Source organism: Anser cygnoides, chromosome 11 (genome assembly GCF_040182565.1).
Source record: "Anser cygnoides isolate HZ-2024a breed goose chromosome 11, Taihu_goose_T2T_genome, whole genome shotgun sequence".
Taxonomy (NCBI): domain Eukaryota; kingdom Metazoa; phylum Chordata; class Aves; order Anseriformes; family Anatidae; genus Anser; species Anser cygnoides.
Genome location: NC_089883.1, coordinates 13,980,554 through 13,997,944, shown reverse-complemented (window position 1 = coordinate 13,997,944; position 17,391 = coordinate 13,980,554). Strand labels below are relative to the sequence as shown.

General features: G+C 55.1%; 2 protein-coding genes across 4 annotated transcripts in view; one reads left to right on the top strand and one right to left on the bottom strand.

Moving 5' to 3' along the window:
* ETFA (electron transfer flavoprotein subunit alpha) overlaps nucleotides 1-5,695 on the bottom strand; it is a 32,319-nt gene extending 26,624 nt beyond the window's left edge. For 2 of the 3 annotated variants that reach the window (XR_010834292.1, XM_067004104.1), the window contains exon 1: nucleotides 5,577-5,695. Coding sequence is in view for 2 of the 3 variants with exons in the window: in XM_067004104.1 (XP_066860205.1) it covers nucleotides 5,577-5,684 (108 nt within the window). In the remaining variant the exon portion in view is untranslated. Of the gene's footprint in view, nucleotides 1-1,905; nucleotides 2,025-5,576 lie in introns of those variants that run through there. The other variant, XM_013194134.3, reaches the window with a different exon arrangement.
* An 8,150-nt stretch (nucleotides 5,696-13,845) lies between these two features.
* On the top strand, nucleotides 13,846-16,595 carry ISL2 (ISL LIM homeobox 2). Its single transcript, XM_067004101.1, has 6 exons — nucleotides 13,846-14,002; nucleotides 14,916-15,105; nucleotides 15,222-15,484; nucleotides 15,599-15,882; nucleotides 15,973-16,143; nucleotides 16,223-16,595. The coding sequence occupies exons 1-6, from the start codon at nucleotides 13,945-13,947 to the stop codon at nucleotides 16,337-16,339; spliced, it is 1,083 nt and encodes a 360-aa protein (XP_066860202.1). The 5' UTR covers nucleotides 13,846-13,944; the 3' UTR covers nucleotides 16,340-16,595.
* Nucleotides 16,596-17,391: the final 796 nt, after the last annotated feature.

Below are 17,391 nucleotides of genomic sequence, written 5' to 3'. Positions count from 1 at the left end.
CATGCTAAGCTTCACAGAGGAAGCGCACCCAAGGACTTCTCTGAAAATAATCACAGTATAAATATGTAAATACAAAGATAAGTTTCTGCAGAATCAGGACCATCATTTGTCATTTTGATTAAAATGATAAGGAATTCTTGTAAAAGCACTGTTTTTCATATTTTATGCATAAGGCTACTTGTTATGATTAAAGATTCTGAGAACGTTTGAAGCCAATTGCCACTAACAAAATATTTATTGCCAATATAGATCACACAGCGTATTTTTGATTATGTTTCATACATCATTTGCAATAAAAGTTATGAGATTTTAGTCACCGTTTGAAGAATAAATCCATGCTTTTGTGGCGAATAGCCCACTTCTTAAATGATTTATAGTTGTGTCACAGGGTAAAGCGGACCGTACTCCTGAAAGATTCTGAAGTTTTCAAATTTCCAAAGGGAGCCCCAGACTCTTTAAAGATTTCTTTAATAAGAGACTGGCTTGGCTCGAAGCAGCGTGCATTTTAAACACACATTTAGTTCTGACTATATTATGAACTTTTCCCTAAATAAGCACTGCACCACCAGAAGTGCTCTGTATCACTGTCATCCAATTCTAAAATAAACTGAGAAATAATTCCTTTTTTAGCCAAAAAGAAGAAGAGTAATGGCTGTTGCTTGAGCACACTGGATATTACAGCATTAACTAAATATTATTTCTAAACCGATAATCCCCCATTTTATATTTGTGGGAACTGTACACCGGAAGGCCACTTGACAGAATCACAGAATCATTTCAGTTGGAAAAGACCTCCAGGATCATCAAGTCCAACCATTAAAATGCCTACATACATGGCATCTCTGAACACAAAGGTACGACCAAATTTAAAACAAATTAAAATTCCCATTCCAGATCTTGGGTAAAAATCCTGGATGACCAAATAAGATTCCAATGTGAGTCAGAATTTTAATATACTAACACAGGTAACACCACTTGTAAAATCAACTAAAGCCAAACCAGAGTTAGCCATAAAAACCAGAGGTTAATTTATCCAGTCACAGATGATCCTGAAAACTGAGAATCTGCAATGAGGTGGTCAGTGAAGAGGACTGGTGGTTATTTTGATCAATTAACTTCTCCAGCTGCATGTGAGCAGGAACTCCTAACCATGTCACTGACAATTTCTCCATCGGTACAGGCAGGATGTCTAGTTTCAATCCCAGATAAAACAGGAAGGTTAAGTGTAAACCTAAGCAGCTGACAGCAAAAGCACACTTAATAACACATACAGAACAACAAAGCTACTGAAAACAATGCCTTGAGAGGGAACGGCACTCAGCACATGTGCCATAGAAGGCTCCTGGTGAAAACCAAGCTCTAGAAAAACAGGCTAGCCAAGAAAACCCATCACAATTGAACATCCCACAAACTTGGGCAATCAAGTGTCTTCTCACATGCACACCAGCATACCATGAACACATCCAAGAGCAACCATCAGGACTGGAAAGTATTTCACCTAGCTTTAGACATCGATCGAAGTTAGGTATCCCTGCTCCCTCTACAGCAGGAACATCTACGTTTCCTTTCTGGAGGAACCTCACGGAACCACACGGTGACTCGGTCTACAGTAAAATACACATCTGTGAAGGAAAAGCGCCTAGAGCTATCACCTCCCTCCTTCCTCCACTTACTGGTGAGTAAACCTGGCATCTGGCTTCCAGATTAACCTAGATGCAGTATGCGCCAATTCAGTCACTCGCAGAGCACCAGGGGCCTCGCTGACTCTATCTGCTCAAATTACCTCCAAGCATCTCTTTGCTCCCCACCTGAGAAACCCAGCAATGTTTTCTGAGCAGAACGTGAAAACCTTAAACATAACCTCAGGAGTTCCGTGCTTCGTGCAAAGTAACTGAGAACACTCACTGTTACTGCCCCAGACAAACGTTTGAAAGCTGGACACACCCAGTACAGGGGCAGAGAAACCCATGGAAAAGGCCAACAACGTGCCATACATCCTAAGTCCTCCTTCAGTCTGCACAGGTGGCCTGCTCCTCACAGCAACACCAACACCAAGTGCAAGTCAGTCCTCCAGCACACGGACGGGTCACCTGTACAACACACAAGTAGGTCAGCACTTCTTAAATGTGGATTTGCTGCTTATACACTACAAAGCACATGTACTAACAGCTAGGAAATCAGAGACAAGAGTGTCATAAATCTTTCGTTGCTGCTTGGTACGACCAGTGAGGAAAAAGGTGTTAACTGCCTCTACAGTCAATAGTTGACAGCGAACGGCCTGCAACCGATCCCTAGACATGATCTTCTTCGCTGTAAAAGCAAACTGGCCAGGAAACAAAGTTCTAAAGCAGCTTAATAGGAATTAAATATCTGATACAGACCCATCGGCACTGGACAAAATTCCCAAGAACGGCCTCCAGGGACAAGCATTCAGGGTACAAATCCTAGAAAAGACAATGGCTACATCCCTATACAAAAAAAAAAAAATAATGCCTAATTGTATTAATAGACAGTCTCACAGCTGCAAAGTTTGGGGGAAAAAAAAAGTAAAAAACTATTTGGAAAGCTCAAGGAGAGGAGGGAGCTCTAGCAATGAAGTTTATACTTCTCCTTGAACATCTATAGAGATCTGGCCACAGAACTGGTCTGAGACATTTAACTCCAGGAAAGGCTATGCTAAAGGTACCTGAGTTAAAAGGGAGGAGCTACAACTGCAACAAAGAAGAGCAAAAAAAAAAAATTAAGAAAATGCTTAAAGATTTATTTAGGAATTATGATAAATTACGAAGGAATTGAAGATGTAATACAGAAGTTCTTCCAGATGTATCCCACGTGAACTGTTAGTAAGCGACAGAGCTGTTTTTAAACACAGACAACACTACTGGCAGTACACTCAGCGTACGTGAATACACTGAAAAAAGGTATCAGTCTGAGCCAGCCAACGGCAGCTGACGGCTACATACAAAGCATTTCCTGAGGCTACAAATAGAACCCTATGCGTTCTGAGTAAGGTCAAAATTCACTGGTATGTTTCAGGCTATTAAATCCATTTATTTGAATTATTTCAGGCTAAAAAAATAAAAAACAACATGTGCATCATGGTGTATATATATACATACATATATATATATGAAATAAAATCTACTGTTTTTAGAAATATCAGGAAATTGAGAGCTCTGGAGAAATCAACAGAAACTGAAAGACTCATCAGCTGTGAAAACTGAGTCATTGTCCCCCAGAACACTGTAAAGACAAGTTATGACTACCTGCTCCATATCACTAAAAATTATGCAAGTGACATTATCTTTATTCAAAAGCTATTCTATGGTAAAATACTACACTACAGAGTGAGAAAAAAAACCTTTCAGTTAAGCCCATTTCCACCAGAAGATCTAAAATAGCTTCGCAAGAATAAGCCTATTATTTCATTTAATAAGAAGCCAACTCTAAAGCATCCCTTTTCAATAAAAAACACATCACAAAAACAAGAGCAAATATTATTCTATCTGGATCTTTAAAACAAAATCAGAATGCTGAAATATTAGACAAAGCAAAGCAGTGCTCTTAAATGGAGAGCCACAATTTCCTTCACTCTTTGGCTCTATTGTTTTCTTTTTTTTTTTTTTTGAAGAAGCATACAAGCGAGGGAGGCCAAGAGATTCATTTATGTCTTTAAATAACCAGGACGAACACTGTTTGCCCTTCAAGAATACCCGAAGGATACACTCTAACTTCAGCACAGGCTGAATGACAACTGGACACAAATTTCAAGGCGCTGGTATGATATCCACCCACAGTGAACTTGGCCTTACACTGCTGTGCAATGTCATGTGAGAAAAAAAAAAAAGAGAGAGGCAAAAAGTCAGGCACATGCTTATCTAGTTTAAAAAAAAAAAAAATTTTAAGGGAATATGCAATCTGTTATTTCATAGAAGTAGGAATGTTTGACCTCAAGACAATCCTGACGACCACGACCTGATACCACTGCAGGTTTGGAAGCTCACTAGCTCATACAAAGCCATTCACCCTCCAATGATAAGCAATCATATCGATGCTACTTCCGACATACGTCCAGCTCGCTGTTAGAGCATTCCAATGACTCCTAGGCAACCTATTCCAAAAATTGACTAACCTTTCTACTAGAAAGGATTTCTTAATGCCTGCCTTCATTCTTCCTAACCATCTTCAACTGCTTTCTTGCAATTTAACCGTACTGTTATTATTTTACTGTCTGTGGACTGGTGAAATGGCTTACTCCCACTGCTGCACCAGTTCTTTTTGTACTTGCACTCATATCCCTCAGTCCTCCTTTATTTAAGTTATGCAACTCCAACCTTTCCTCGTTGCTTGTACTTTACTCTCTTGTTGCTTGTACTTTTACTCTCACACCCTGTGTCTCTGCAGACACTTTGGAACTGCACAACCCAAAACCCGATGAAGTGCTTCAAGAGAAGTCTTAGTGCCAAACAGAGAACTGCTTCACTTCTCACACCAGCTACTTTGTACCCTGCACGTGGAAGATGGACACAATGTTTGACTGCTTTTATAAACGTATAACTTTAGAGGCATATGGCTGAAACAAGGAGTTGACTTCATTTCCAGGTTGTGAAACTGAATCACGTGGCTATCCGGAGTAAATTATTATTTACACAGCCAGAGCATATGTTCCAGGAGCTCTTAAGGTCATAAAGACCTTTGCTCTGGAAAGCCTATGGTCTAACAATTACTCAGAGACATCTGTGATTACAACAGCTACAATTTTAGATTCATTAAATCACATATGTCCCGGCGTACCTTTGCTCTTTAAACCACTCTTAGTACCTCACAGCGATTAATAAATATCGTTACTATTTTAGAGCTCTCCAGAACTGTAGTACCTGTAAAAGCATTCAAGATCTCAACTGGAAAGTTGTGAGATTTAAAGCTTGTTTAGTATGGCTATCTGCACACGGTTCAAGTGCACATCTCGGGATGTTCGGGGAGACTTCATGAATCATCTGCTGCAACTAACCTTGAGTTCACCTAGCTGTTAAATTTGGCAATGTGGGCGCAATGGCAGAGCAAGCGGCCTCCCAAGGCCACCGAGTTGAGCAACGCGAGGGTCACCACGGGAAGCGACAGGCTGCGTTTGTCTTCAGCTCCGGCCCGCAGCTCACGGCGCTGTGCACAAACACTCGCGGTTCTGCACGGCACCGGGCGTGCCGGGGAGCGAGCCCCGACAGCCTCTCCCCGGGCCGCAGGCACCTCCCGCCCGCCGCCGGCTCTGGGGCGAGCTCCCGGGGCCGTGCCCGGCTGCTCCCCGCTGGCTGCCCGGGAGCGCTCCTGCAGCGCCAGGCGCCGGCCCCGCGGGCTCGGCAGGCGGCTGCGAACGGCCCCGCGCCCCGCCGGCGGCAGCTCGGCAGCTTCGGTCCTGGCAGGGGCGGGCTGGAGGCGAAGCGGAGCCCGGGGGGAGCGCGGCCCCGGCGGCGCCCGCCGCTCGCCCCCCGGCCGCCGCCCCCTCACCTCACCTCACCTCACGGCCGCCCCCGCCAGGCCGGGAGGGGCGGGGGGAGCCCGCGCCCCCCGCCCGCACTCACCGCCCGCCGCGCGCCCCGCGCCGCGACCGCCCGCAACATGGCTCCGCCGCCGCCGCCCCGCGCCGCTCTCGCGAGAGCCGCCCCGCCGCCACCGCCCCGCCGCCTCATTGGGCGCCGCGCCGGGCCAATGGGCGCGCTGCGCTGCCCGCTCCTTCCCTCTCTCCGCCGACGGCCGGCCCCGCGCGGCGCGGGTCGCGCGCGGCGGGCGGTTGGGGAGCGCGGGAAGCGCGTGAGGGGCCGTTGGCGGAGGGCGGGAAGCGCGCAGCCGCTGGCTGGCGGCGGGCAGCTGCACCTCGCCGGGGCGGGGCGGGGCCGCACGTGCCGCAGCGCCCCACGAGGCGCAGCCCCCGGCAGCTCGTGCAGCCCCCCCGCGGCCCTTCCCCTCTGCCCCCGGCATGTTCCTGCCTGGGGCTGGATAAAGCCCTGTAGAATCACAGAACCATCGAATCCTTCAGGCTGGAGAAGAGCTTTAAGATCAGCAAGGCCAACCATTAGCATGGCACTGCCAAACCCACCACTAAACCGTGTCCCTAAGCACGACGCCTGCACGTCCCCTGAGTACCTCCCGGGATGGTGACCCAGCGGCTTACCCCCGCACAGCCCTTTCAGTGAAGAAACATGCCCTAATATCCGACCTAAGCCACCCCGGTGCAACCTGAAACCATTTCCCCTTGTCCTTTTGCTTGCTGCCTGGGAGGGGTGACAACGCACGATAAGGACTCACCAAGGCCTGAGGTGTGGTCACCACAGCTGTCTCTTGGCTCAAGAAGATGGGTGCTGAGCTTCCAAAACCCGAAGCAGGATGCCAGCACTGCCACCAGACATCTCCCTTCCTCAGACACCCAGCAGTGGCTGCTAAGGAGCCTGCCGGGTGCCAGGAGCAATCCCGCGCAGACCACCGCAGCCAGCCGCTGATGACAACGTGCAGGCAGGATCCCCGGGCAGCACTGGAGGATAGGCCAAGGAGAGAGCCTGCTGTGGGGACACACGTCCCGCCTCCTGTCCCTTCCCTGCTCATCAGGAACCAGAGGAAGCATCCCAGGCCCTGCTGGAGCCATGTGCCCGGCAAAGGAGGAGGGCGAGGTGCCCCCCATCTGCAGCTGGGGAGCCAGCTGCCAGCCCTGGCCCCGGCCATGCTGCCCCGCTCCTCACAGCCTGGCTGCCCCCGGGACCAGGCTCGCCGATGTTTCCATACCGCCAGGTTTTTCCCCCCTGTCAGGGAGAGGGATTTGCAAAAACAGCAGAAAGTCAACAAGAATGTTTCAGGCCAAGTGGCCGCTGGGCCCCTGAGAGGCCAGCACCAGCAAGCGGCCAGTTGCCAGCCCCACCGCACCTGGGCCGGGCACATCTCCCTCACCCCCTCACAGAAATCACCAGCCAGCCCTGAGCGCTGCTTCTTCCTTCCCGTCCTGAAGTGGTTTGGGGTAAAGAAAACAGACGGTTACGGCACTTGGCCCGTTCTTCCAAGAATCGGCGTGGGTCTGCAGCACGTCGGTGATTCGTTCTGCATTTCTGAGGCCCCCGCAGGAAAGCAAGAGGCAAGCTGATCAAAAGGGCTCTTCAGCCTTGCCACAGCCTTGGCACCGGACCACCTCTAAAATGCATCCAGCCGCATGGCTTTCACCTCAGATGCCAAGAAGTATTCCGGCTTTACAGCGAAACGTAGCCAGGTCCAGCAGCACAAGCGTCAGAGAGGACACTACTTTGTCTCAAACGCTTCAGGCAGGGAAGAAAGGTGGCTGTACCGCACGCTCCAGCTCCCCAGGCCCAGAACAACAGCAAAACAAGGATGCAAAATAAGAACATCCTGAGCATCCTTAGCTCGGCCGTTATTTCTTTTTAATTAACTTGTTTTACTCATTAAAAGCATGACACGCAATTTCATAATCCTATTGTCAGCTCCAAAAAGGAGCTTCCAACGTGCAGACAGCACATCTCATGGGGATGAACTCTTTAACAAACAGAAACAACGCACGTACACCTAAAAACGCCAGAGCAAAAATAAACAATCTGATCTCATTTGAGTTTGGGGTTTTTGTTCTGTTTGTGAGCACCTCAAACCAAACCAGAAGTGAGCCACTCCATCAAAATTGACCCAATTGCATCCTAGCTCGGAATAAGTTGTTCCTTTCCCCACATATCTGGTTTAACAGCACACGGGTATTTTGACGAGCAGGGTGACATCGCCACCCGCCAGGTCAGACTTCAAAGCGTAGTGTCACCCATCCAAAGAAGTGACAGGCTGTTTATTTTCTGTTTATAACTTTGATTTTAAACCTCAGCAACACTTAAGTTGCACGTAATCTTTATTGAAACTGGCTTGATGCGGATTACACCCTGAAGCACAAAGGAAGTCTATCACGTATGGCCAGTGTTTTAGGAGCTTATAACTGTAATCAGGTAGGGATTATATCAGCATGATCCATATTAGCTGCACGGTGGCAAAAGTCTTTTTTCTATTTGACCTTCCCACCTAAGGCATGACAATAAAAACAGTAAAACATGCAACGAGCAGGTGCTGCTGAAGGTGGAGTCACTGTCTAATGCAGGCAGAGGATCTTACTCTGTATTTTGAATGAAAAAATTAGCCCTTAATTAGTGGAAGCAGATCCATTTATGGTGCATTGTTATCCAGGATTATTTCATTAGGATCTGCTGACCCAATTTCTGCGTTTGAAAGGGAATTACATTTTTTCACACTACAAATCAATAACGCTGATTGCTCAAAATTATATAAATAGGGTTTCAAATGAAAGCAGGTACCTGCACTGGTATCTCTAACAAAGGCCACAAAAGAAAATGAAACGAGCCATTACAAATATGTCATCATGTCTGCATCAGAATCGGATTTCGGTTCCCTTAAAATACATAATTCCTAATTAAAACATATGGAATCCAGCTAATACAGTCTCATGACTATGGGATTTAGAGAAGGAGAGGAATTTTTTTTTTATTACTGCTATGATGGTCCCCTCTGGCAGGGGTCATCCTCAGCTTACTCCTCCCACCATCTCTGGGCATAGCTGACTCCGATAAATTAGAAGAGCTTCATTTGGGAAGCTTCCCCAGCACACGAAAGGATTCACCTCCTAATCTGTCAAAATCCAATAAGGTTAAAGCAACTGCAGCCTGCTTAGAGTGCAGCAGGGTTCTCCAAGCCATGCAAGCGGGACCCACGGCCCAGCACCGGACAGGCAGCCGCGGGGAGAAATGGGGTGAAAACCCACCTGGGAAGGGGCAGTGGGAGAGGTCTCTGCTGCTGAAATATTCCACGCCCACGCTCTGCAAATCCACGCGACCAAAGCAGTTCAGCAGCCCAGGACACTGCCTATCCCCCTGCACTCACCCCTCCCCCACGGAGGGAAATGGAGGCACCTCCCCAGGACCCTGCTCTCTGCTCCCCATCCATCCTGCCCCTGAAACACATCTCAACACCTTTCAGTTCCTTTACAACGAAAGCCCCAGCACAGGTGTGCTTAATGCTTTATCCAGATCACCTTACAGCCTCCCACCTGCGTGCCTCTGGTCAGCATTTTGTCTTTCACACGGCCTCTGGAGGGCCCCCCGGCAGGGACAATATCACCAGCCCCACTTCCAAAGCCCGGGATGGAGGCAAGCACTCCCCCAGAGCCACCCCACAACAGCCACCGAATCGAACTAAACCTACAAAGCCCATTTGCAGGGAACAGCAGGCAGCTGTTTTCCCTTCCTCATCATCTCCTCTCCCATGCTAACCATTTCCAGGTGCTGACTAGGTAGCGAGGGAGCAACACCGCGTTGTGTCTCCTGCAAGTTGTCACTGTTCCCAGAGAGCACGGTCACCAACGGAGCTCAACCTGCCCCTCCTGCCGAAGACAGGCAAAGAGGGGCGCTGCAGCCTCTCATGAAGCATGGGCTGGGGTTCCCTGGGCAGGCAGCTCCTGCTGCCCAAGAGAGCAGCGCCCGGTAGCAGGGGTGAGGGACGGGTGTCCCAGGTCACGCTCCGCTCCCCTCCTGTGCAGGTGCCTGCCACGGCCGCTTGGTGACCTGCATTCCTCCTCTGGTGAGTGCCTCGCCTCCTCGCTAATGGGAGAAGTGTGTAAAATTCACAGCCAGATTGTATCAGCATTATTTTTTAAACAGGGAGCTGCTTTTTCTGCCTGTTACGCTGCCAGGGAGGAACCTGGAGGTTGCGGTGCTGCCACAAGCCCACTCAGCAGTAGGGACACCCAGGGAATGGCCCTTCCCGTGCCTGCAGGAACAGAAAAGGGAAAGTTGCTTTTCCTTTAGTTTCCTTCAGTTTCAGCTCAGTAAATAATACCTTGAGGGCCTGTTTTCAGTGTTTGGGACCTGTTTGATTTTTGACATTTTTCTCCACTGAGAGAGGAGCACCTTCTGGTGAAGCTGCCTGCTGCTTATTCTACCTGGCGGCAAGGCGAACGTGCCTCCTGCACCCCCAAGCCTAAGGTGCCACAGCAGACCCACTGCTCTGCAGACACAACACACCCACTGCCCCTTTCACCCAGCAGACAATGGCACAAGAAGATTCCCAAAAACATACACGCAGTTTGCATTTCAGTGAAAGTAGCAAGAAGCCGGACGCTTCGCAGGGAGCCGGGCAGCCTCTCCCACGCTGGCAGGCTACATCAAGACCAGATGCATCTCTCCGAGACATGACTGAGGTCAACCAGAAAGTAATGGGCTCGGAGCGGGGGGAAAAAAGAATCAGATGGGCACAGCCCGGTGTGGAGGAAGCTGGATGGGATGGTGGGATGAGTCCTTCCCCTGCCCTTGAACTTTCTGCGTCCCTCCTACCCGGAGGGCACAAAATGGCAAGGACTCCCTTTGCCATTTTACCATGGCTGATTCTTAATCAATAGCAGGGCTGGCAGTAGCTCTTGTGCAATACCACTTTCTGCAGAGCTGGGCCCTCTTCCCCTGCAATGCTCCCAACCCCTGCTGGTCTCAGAAGAATTGAGCCCAAAGCTCCACATAGCAATTCAAATGCATCACCAGACATTAGGCCACCGGGTTAACCACTGTTTAATTTCGTCACATTTGTTTGTGAGTTATGTACGTGCCTTTCTTTTGTCAACATCTCCTTTTAAAAAGGATATTGATTTTGTTTTCAAAGGCTCTCGAAAATAAAATGAATGACTACATTCTAAGGAAGAGTCATTTTCTCAACAGCTGTAAATAATTTATTGTTCGCAACCCACCCAGATCAAAAGATACTTCATCAACTGATGTGGCAAAATCTGGTGCAAGCTGCATTTCTATTATCTCAGATCCAATTAACCATTTGGAGCAGACTAAAACATAACTAGATCAATCCAGAATCAGATTAATAACCAATCCATAATCACATTAATCACAATCTGTCCATAATTAGCCATCAGATAATCCCATTGGACAGGAGGTGACATGCAGTATCCCATTATCTCATTAATTATCTATTTTCAGTATCAGGCATTGTCCCCAAACACGGGGAAATGTTTTCTAAAGGAAAAATGGACAGGGAATTCGCCTTTGGCTACATCCTCCCCACGGAAGACCCTAATGGTTCGACGCTGAAGTTTTACACCCTTTGTGCGTGTTCTACTAGAACCAAAGCTGGATCTTCGGGAGATGTCATGTTTTTGAATAAAATATGATTATCTTAGGAAGACGGATAAATAAAACATTTGTTTCATGTGAATAAGTTTCTGAAAGAAAAGAAAACCCTTCATCAAAGGTTTTAATGGTAATGTGATAACAATAGCTTTGCAATGCTAAATCTTATTGCAGATGGTTCCTGTCCTTTTTTGTAATGTAAGTGAAATTGTGTTCCATCTGTTTTAATTTTATAATGGACTTAATCCATGGCTGGCTCTGAAAGAATCGGCATTTACTGCCTTTGCAATCTGCTGCAAACAAAAAAATTGTTACCGTTTCCCCTGTCTAGAGGCAACTCGTATTTGTGTTTGGGAGCAAAGACCAGAGTTGCTCTGTAGAGAGCGGGAAGCGCTGCCAGCCTCCCTGCGGCCAGGCAGCCCCGCCAGCGCTCACCCCAAACCCCGCTGGAATTGCCCCAAAAGCTGCTGGAAACCCTGGGTGCTGGGTGGAGGAGAGCAGGGAACACTCGGGGTGGCAGGAGGGACAGACGGTGCCTGTTTTTCACTCACAGGCACTCCCCTCAATTCCAAGCAACCTGAAGGCGGTTTTCCAGAGGTCCCTCCTGCCCCGTACTGTTCGATGGTTTTGTGATCCGCTTTCCCTCAGCGCCCCCAAAACGAACTGACAATTGGCCTCTTTGTAAAATGGGGCTGCAACGGAATGGTTTTACGCCTCTTGGCATCACCTGGAGTCACTTCAAAGTTTGCCATACAGCACCTACAGGCGGTTCAGGGCTTTCAGCATTTCCCTGGCAAGTCATTTTTCAGGGTTTTCGACGGCACTGCCTGCCTGGTTCCTACCTGCCTGGGCACAAACCAAGTCCTGCCCCACCGTACCTGCCTGCTGCCAGCGCTCGGCTCTGTGCTCACACCCCTGAGCCTGCGGCACGGCTTTGCCCAGGGTCAGAAGCGTTTGGCTGGCTGCTGCTCCTGAGCTGGAGGGAGGTTTGGGAGAGCAGGAGGACCCTGCCCTCGAGTGGGAAAAGGGGTGATGCAACGCGCAGCGTCCCTGCCAAGCTGCTGTGTTCTTAGACGTGTCTCGTTCTCCTATCACCCTGACATTTTATTTTTGCATTTTATTGTTAGCACATGCAGATCCTGACTCACTCGGGACTCGGTGCATTCCACCCCGGCTGAGGACACCCTTGTGGACCCCCTTCTCCGTGGGGAGTGCGGGCACAGGCAGGACTGCAGGGCTGTCACTTGTCCCCGGGGGTAACCCCGCTCTGAAGAGCCGGCGGCACATTTCCAGCCCCCTTTACGCCCCTCACCTCCCAGCTCCGCTCTGCTGCCGGCCACAGAGCCACAACGCCGGCAGCGGCCGGACCGCGAGCCCCGACGGGTGCCGCAGCCCCGAGGCAGGGGACGCGTGTGCTCGCCCGGCCGTGCGGGTGTGGGTGCTGCAGCCCCCCGGTGCCGCGCATCGCCCAGCGGCCGGGCGGGGCGGGCGGGGATGCTGAAATCCCCTGGCGATGCGCGCCCCTGCTGGAGCGGGCGCCCCGAACGCGTTCTCCCGCTCAGCTCCTGTTCAGCCGTGAACATCTTGCTTTCAGCACCTCCGGGAGGTCCCAAAGGTGCAGCGGGGGCTGCAGCCAGCTGGGGAGAGTGGGTCAAGCAGACAAACCTATCGGTTTGGCTATCGGTTTGGCTATCGGAACCCTCCTCTCCCCTTTCCGAGCTCCCGGCGTCTCGTACCGACAGGGCGTCTGGCTCAGAAACAAGTGCTTCAGCCGAAAGCCCACCCTGCCTCCCCGCTCCGAGCAGAGCGAGCACAGCCTGCCCTTCCCGGGTCGCAATTCCCAGCCACCACGCCGACCTACACCTGCCCGATGCGCGGGTCGGATGGAGGAGGTGGCTGCACGGAGGGGAGGGACGGGGCCGAGCCCCCAGGACAGCGGCGGTCGCGATCGCGGCGCGGCCGAGCTCTTACAGAGCTCTCGAGCTGCTCCCGGCAATGCGCCGTGAAGTCTTGGGGAATTTAAACCCGAGCCGAAGGCCGCCGAAGCGCTCTGCCCATTTCTTTGCTAATGCACAGGAAGCCCGTGGAGACCGGGGGCGGGGGGCGAGCGGAGAGGATGGAAAGGAAAGGGGAGAGCCGGGGCTGCGGGGGCGCCGCGGCGTCAGGTGCAGCGCCGCACCCCCGCTTGGCCGCTGATCCCGGCCCGCCGGGCGGCTGCCGCCGGGGCCCGACGGCGGAGCTCGGGGCGGCCCCTGGGGCACCTGCGGGGACGGCGGCACGGGGAGAAGCGGGGCGGCGCGCAGCGAGGAGCGGCACCGGCGGGGCCGGGGGCGCGGGGCTGGGACGGCGCCGTGCGCTCCGGGACGGGGCGGCCGGCACGGGGCCGCCGGGGGCCGGGCTGCCCCGCCGGGGGGCCGCGCAGCGCTGCCGCCGCGTACCGGGTGCCGGGGCGGTACCGGGGCGGTACCGGGGCGGCACCGGGGTGCCGGGGGTGCCGGGGTGCCCGCGGTGCCCGCGCCCCGCCGCGCGCCCATTGTTCGCCGCGGCCAATCCGCGCGCGCCCTCCCCGCGGCCGCCAATCGCCTGCGGGGGCCGCGCGGTGAGGTCAGCGCCGCCCCCCCCCCCCCCCCGGCCGGTGCGCGCTGACATCACGGCGCGGCCCGGCGGGGCGGGCCCGGGGGGGCGGGCGCGGCCCCCGCCCCGCGGGCAGTGGAGCAGCGGCGGCGCCGTCCCGCAGCCGTCCCGCATCGCGCCCCGCGCGCACGGGGCCGCCCGCATGGTGGACGTCCTCCTGCCGCGGCCGCTCCCGGGCGCCATGGGGGAGCCCTCCAAGAGTAAGTGCGCGCCGGGCCGGCCGGGCGGCGGGGCCCCCGGTGCCGCCGGGTGCCGCCGTCGGGGCGGTGACAGCGCCGGGCAGGGCTGCGGCTCCAAGCCTCGGCCCGGGCGCCGCCGGTGCCGCCGCTCCCCGCGTGCCCCGCGCTCCCGGCCCCGCGGCGCCGGCTGGTAGCGGGCTGCTCCTGCCGCCCGCCCGCCGTGCCGCCCGCAGCCCGCGCCCTGCCCGCCCCGCTCCGCGCTGCCGTTCGCTGCCCCCGTCCCCTCCGCGCCGCCGCTCGCCTCTCTCTCTTTCCGTGTTTCGGTTTTCTTTTTTTATTTCTCTTTCCGTTTTTCTTTCTTCCTTTCTCTTTCTGTTCTTCTGGTTTTGTTTGCTGCTATTTCTCCGTCTGTCTGATGTCTTGTCTCTTTCCGTTTTCGTTTGTCCACGTTCCTGTTTCACCTCTCTCTGTTTTGTTTTTGATTTTCCACGGGGTTGGTTTCCCTTTCTGTCTTTCCGTTATCTTTTCTTTTTTTCTTCTCTTATTTCTTTTCTTTCCTTCCTTTTCTTTCCCTCCTTCTTTATTTCTTTTCTTTTCCTTCTTTTTTCTTTTGTTTCTTTATTCTTCCTTTCCGTTTTTCTGCCGTTTTTGTTTTACACTTTCTCTGCCGTTATTTCCCGTTCCGAGGTAACACTTTTATTTCTCTTCCCGCGGTCCTTTCCCTCCCTCGAGTTTCTCCTTTCATTTCTCGCAGCTTCTCCCTCCGCTTTCGGCTTTCCTTCTATCCTTCCCTTTCCCTGGCCACGTTTCTCTTTCGGCTTTCCTTCCTTTCCCCTGCCCACATTTCTCCTCCTTTCTTCCCGTTTCGTCCCCCCGCTCCCGGCGCCCCGCCGCGTTCCGCGCCGCCCTGACCGTGCCCCGCTCGCTCCGGCAGGGCGGCCGGGGCTGGCCCTGTGCGCGGGCTGCGGGGGCCGCATCCAGGACCCGTTCCTGCTGCGGGTGTCGCCGGACCTGGAGTGGCACGTCGCCTGCCTCAAGTGTGCCGAGTGCGGGCAGCCGCTGGACGAGACCTGCACGTGCTTCCTGCGCGACGGCAAGGCCTACTGCAAGCGGGACTACAGCAGGTGACCGGCGTGCCGCAACGAAACCGACCCAAAAAAGCCCCGCGCGACCCCCCCCCCCCCCCCCCCCCCCCCCCCCCCAGCCCCGCGCTCCCTGACGGCGTGGCGCCTCCCCGCAGGCTCTTCGGCATCAAGTGCGCGCAGTGCCGGGCGGCCTTCAGCAGCAGCGACCTGGTGATGCGCGCCCGCGACCACGTCTACCACCTCGAGTGCTTCCGCTGCGCCGCCTGCGGCCGCCAGCTGCTGCCCGGGGACCAGTTCTGCCTGCGGGAGCGCGACCTGCTTTGCCGTGCCGACCACGGGCCGCTCCCCGACGGCGCCGCCGCCGCCCGCGGGCCGCGCAGCCCCGCGCTGCCGCCGGCTGCCGCCGCGCACCTCGCAGGTACCGGCCCCCGGCGGGCCGCCGCGGCTCGGGGAGGGCGGCGGGGGGCGGCGGGGGGCGGCGGGGAGCGGCGGCGGCGGGGCTGACGGTGCACGCTCTCCCCGCCCGCCGCAGAGCCGGTGCCCGGGCGGCCGCCGGCCCCGCGGCCGCCGGCGCACAAGGCGGCGGAGAAGACGACCCGCGTGCGGACGGTGCTGAACGAGAAGCAGCTGCACACGCTGCGGACCTGCTACGCCGCCAACCCGCGCCCCGACGCCCTGATGAAGGAGCAGCTGGTGGAGATGACGGGGCTCAGCCCGCGCGTCATCCGCGTCTGGTTCCAGAACAAGCGCTGCAAAGACAAGAAGAAGTCCATCCTCATGAAGCAGCTGCAGCAGCAGCAGCACGGCGACAAGACGGTGAGCGGAGGGAGCGGGGCGGGCGGGAGGGCGCGCGCGGGGGGGCCGGGCCGCCCGGCGCCGCGCTGAAGCCCCCCGGCGTGCCCGCAGAGCCTGCAGGGCCTCACCGGGACGCCGCTGGTGGCCGGCAGCCCCATCCGGCACGAGAGCGCCGTGCAGGGCAGCGCCGTGGAGGTGCAGACCTACCAGCCGCCCTGGAAGGCGCTCAGCGACTTCGCCCTGCAGAGCGACCTGGAGCAGCCCGCCGCCTTCCAGCAGCTGGTGAGCCCCGGGCGCCGCGGCGGGGGGACGGGGGGGCGGCCGCGGGGCTCACCGCACCGCCGCTGCCCCCCCGCCCCAGGTCTCCTTTTCCGAGTCCGGCTCCTTGGGCACGTCCTCCGGCAGCGACGTGACCTCGCTGTCCTCCCAGCTCCCCGACACCCCCAACAGCATGGTGCCCAGCCCGGCCGAGACGTGAGGCCGCCCGGCCGCCCGCCGCCGCCGCGGGACTTCCGCATGCCTGCGCTCCCTGCATGAGACACCCGGCCCCGGGCCGCTCCCAGAGCGCCGGACAAACGCCTTTGTTTTTTAATTATTCTTATTTAAAAACAAACAAAAAAAATACCTTACTGACGGCCAAAAAGCACCGGGATTCTCGCTGCCTTCGCCAGACCGGAGAGAGAGCCCCCGCCCCGGTTATTTCGTTGATCGGGGGTTTCGCCCTGCGGATTTCGATGTTTCCTTTCCCCAAAGAAACGCGCCTTTCCCCGCTGGAGCCCGGCGTGCCGAGAGGCTGCCTCGCCCGCCGCTGGCGCTGGGGACGGCTTCTCTTCCCTGGCTGGAAGGGAAACGAACAGAAAGGCGTGCATCAGCGGAGAGAACGAGCGGGGACAGGGGCTCCCCCGGCGCACGCCTTCCCGCGGCCGCGGAGCCGGCCCGGCGCCCCCTCTGCAGCCGCTGCCCGGCCTCATCTCACGCCGCTGCCTCGCCCGGGGTCGCTGGAGAACGGGACCCGGGACCGAGCCTTTGTAATGGGGAAACCGGTACTAGTGGTGTTAAGTTATCAGTGGACGGAGGATGGATTGTTTGAGCCTTTAACGAACAAAAGTAAGTTATTGCTATTTATTGTCAGTCAGCGGTTGAATAGTGGGATTAAATATTTTGGACTTAATAAAAAAAAAAAAAGAAAAAAGAAAAAAGAAAAGGATTGAAACGAAAATAAGGGACGGGAGGGCGGCGGCGGGGCCCCGGCCCCGGGAGCGGGCGGGCGGCGGGGCGGGGAGGGCCGGGCGGGGTCTGTCGCAGCCCCCAGCCCCGCATCCCCCAGCCCGCTTTTGCCGTCGCGGCCTCTCCCCCCCCGCCGGGGCCGCGTGTTCGCGGCCGGGGAGGCGGAGCGCCGGTTCCCCTTTCGGGCAGTCCCGGGGCCGCGCTCGCACCTGCTGCGGTGCCGGGCCGCATCCCCTCCTGCCGGGGCTGCCCCGGGGCTGCCCCGGGGCTCGGCGGCCCCTCGCACGCCCTCGTTCTCCCCGC

Coding starts and splice junctions, on each gene's coding strand:
- ISL2 (XM_067004101.1), top strand. CDS start 13,945: ATGGTGGACGTCCTCCTGCCGCGGCCGCTCCCGGGCGCCATGGGGGAG. Junction 15,106..15,221: donor TGCAAGCGGGACTACAGCAG/GTGACCGGCGTG, acceptor GCCTCCCCGCAG/GCTCTTCGGCATCAAGTGCG. Junction 16,144..16,222: donor CCGCCGCCTTCCAGCAGCTG/GTGAGCCCCGGG, acceptor CCCCCGCCCCAG/GTCTCCTTTTCCGAGTCCGG.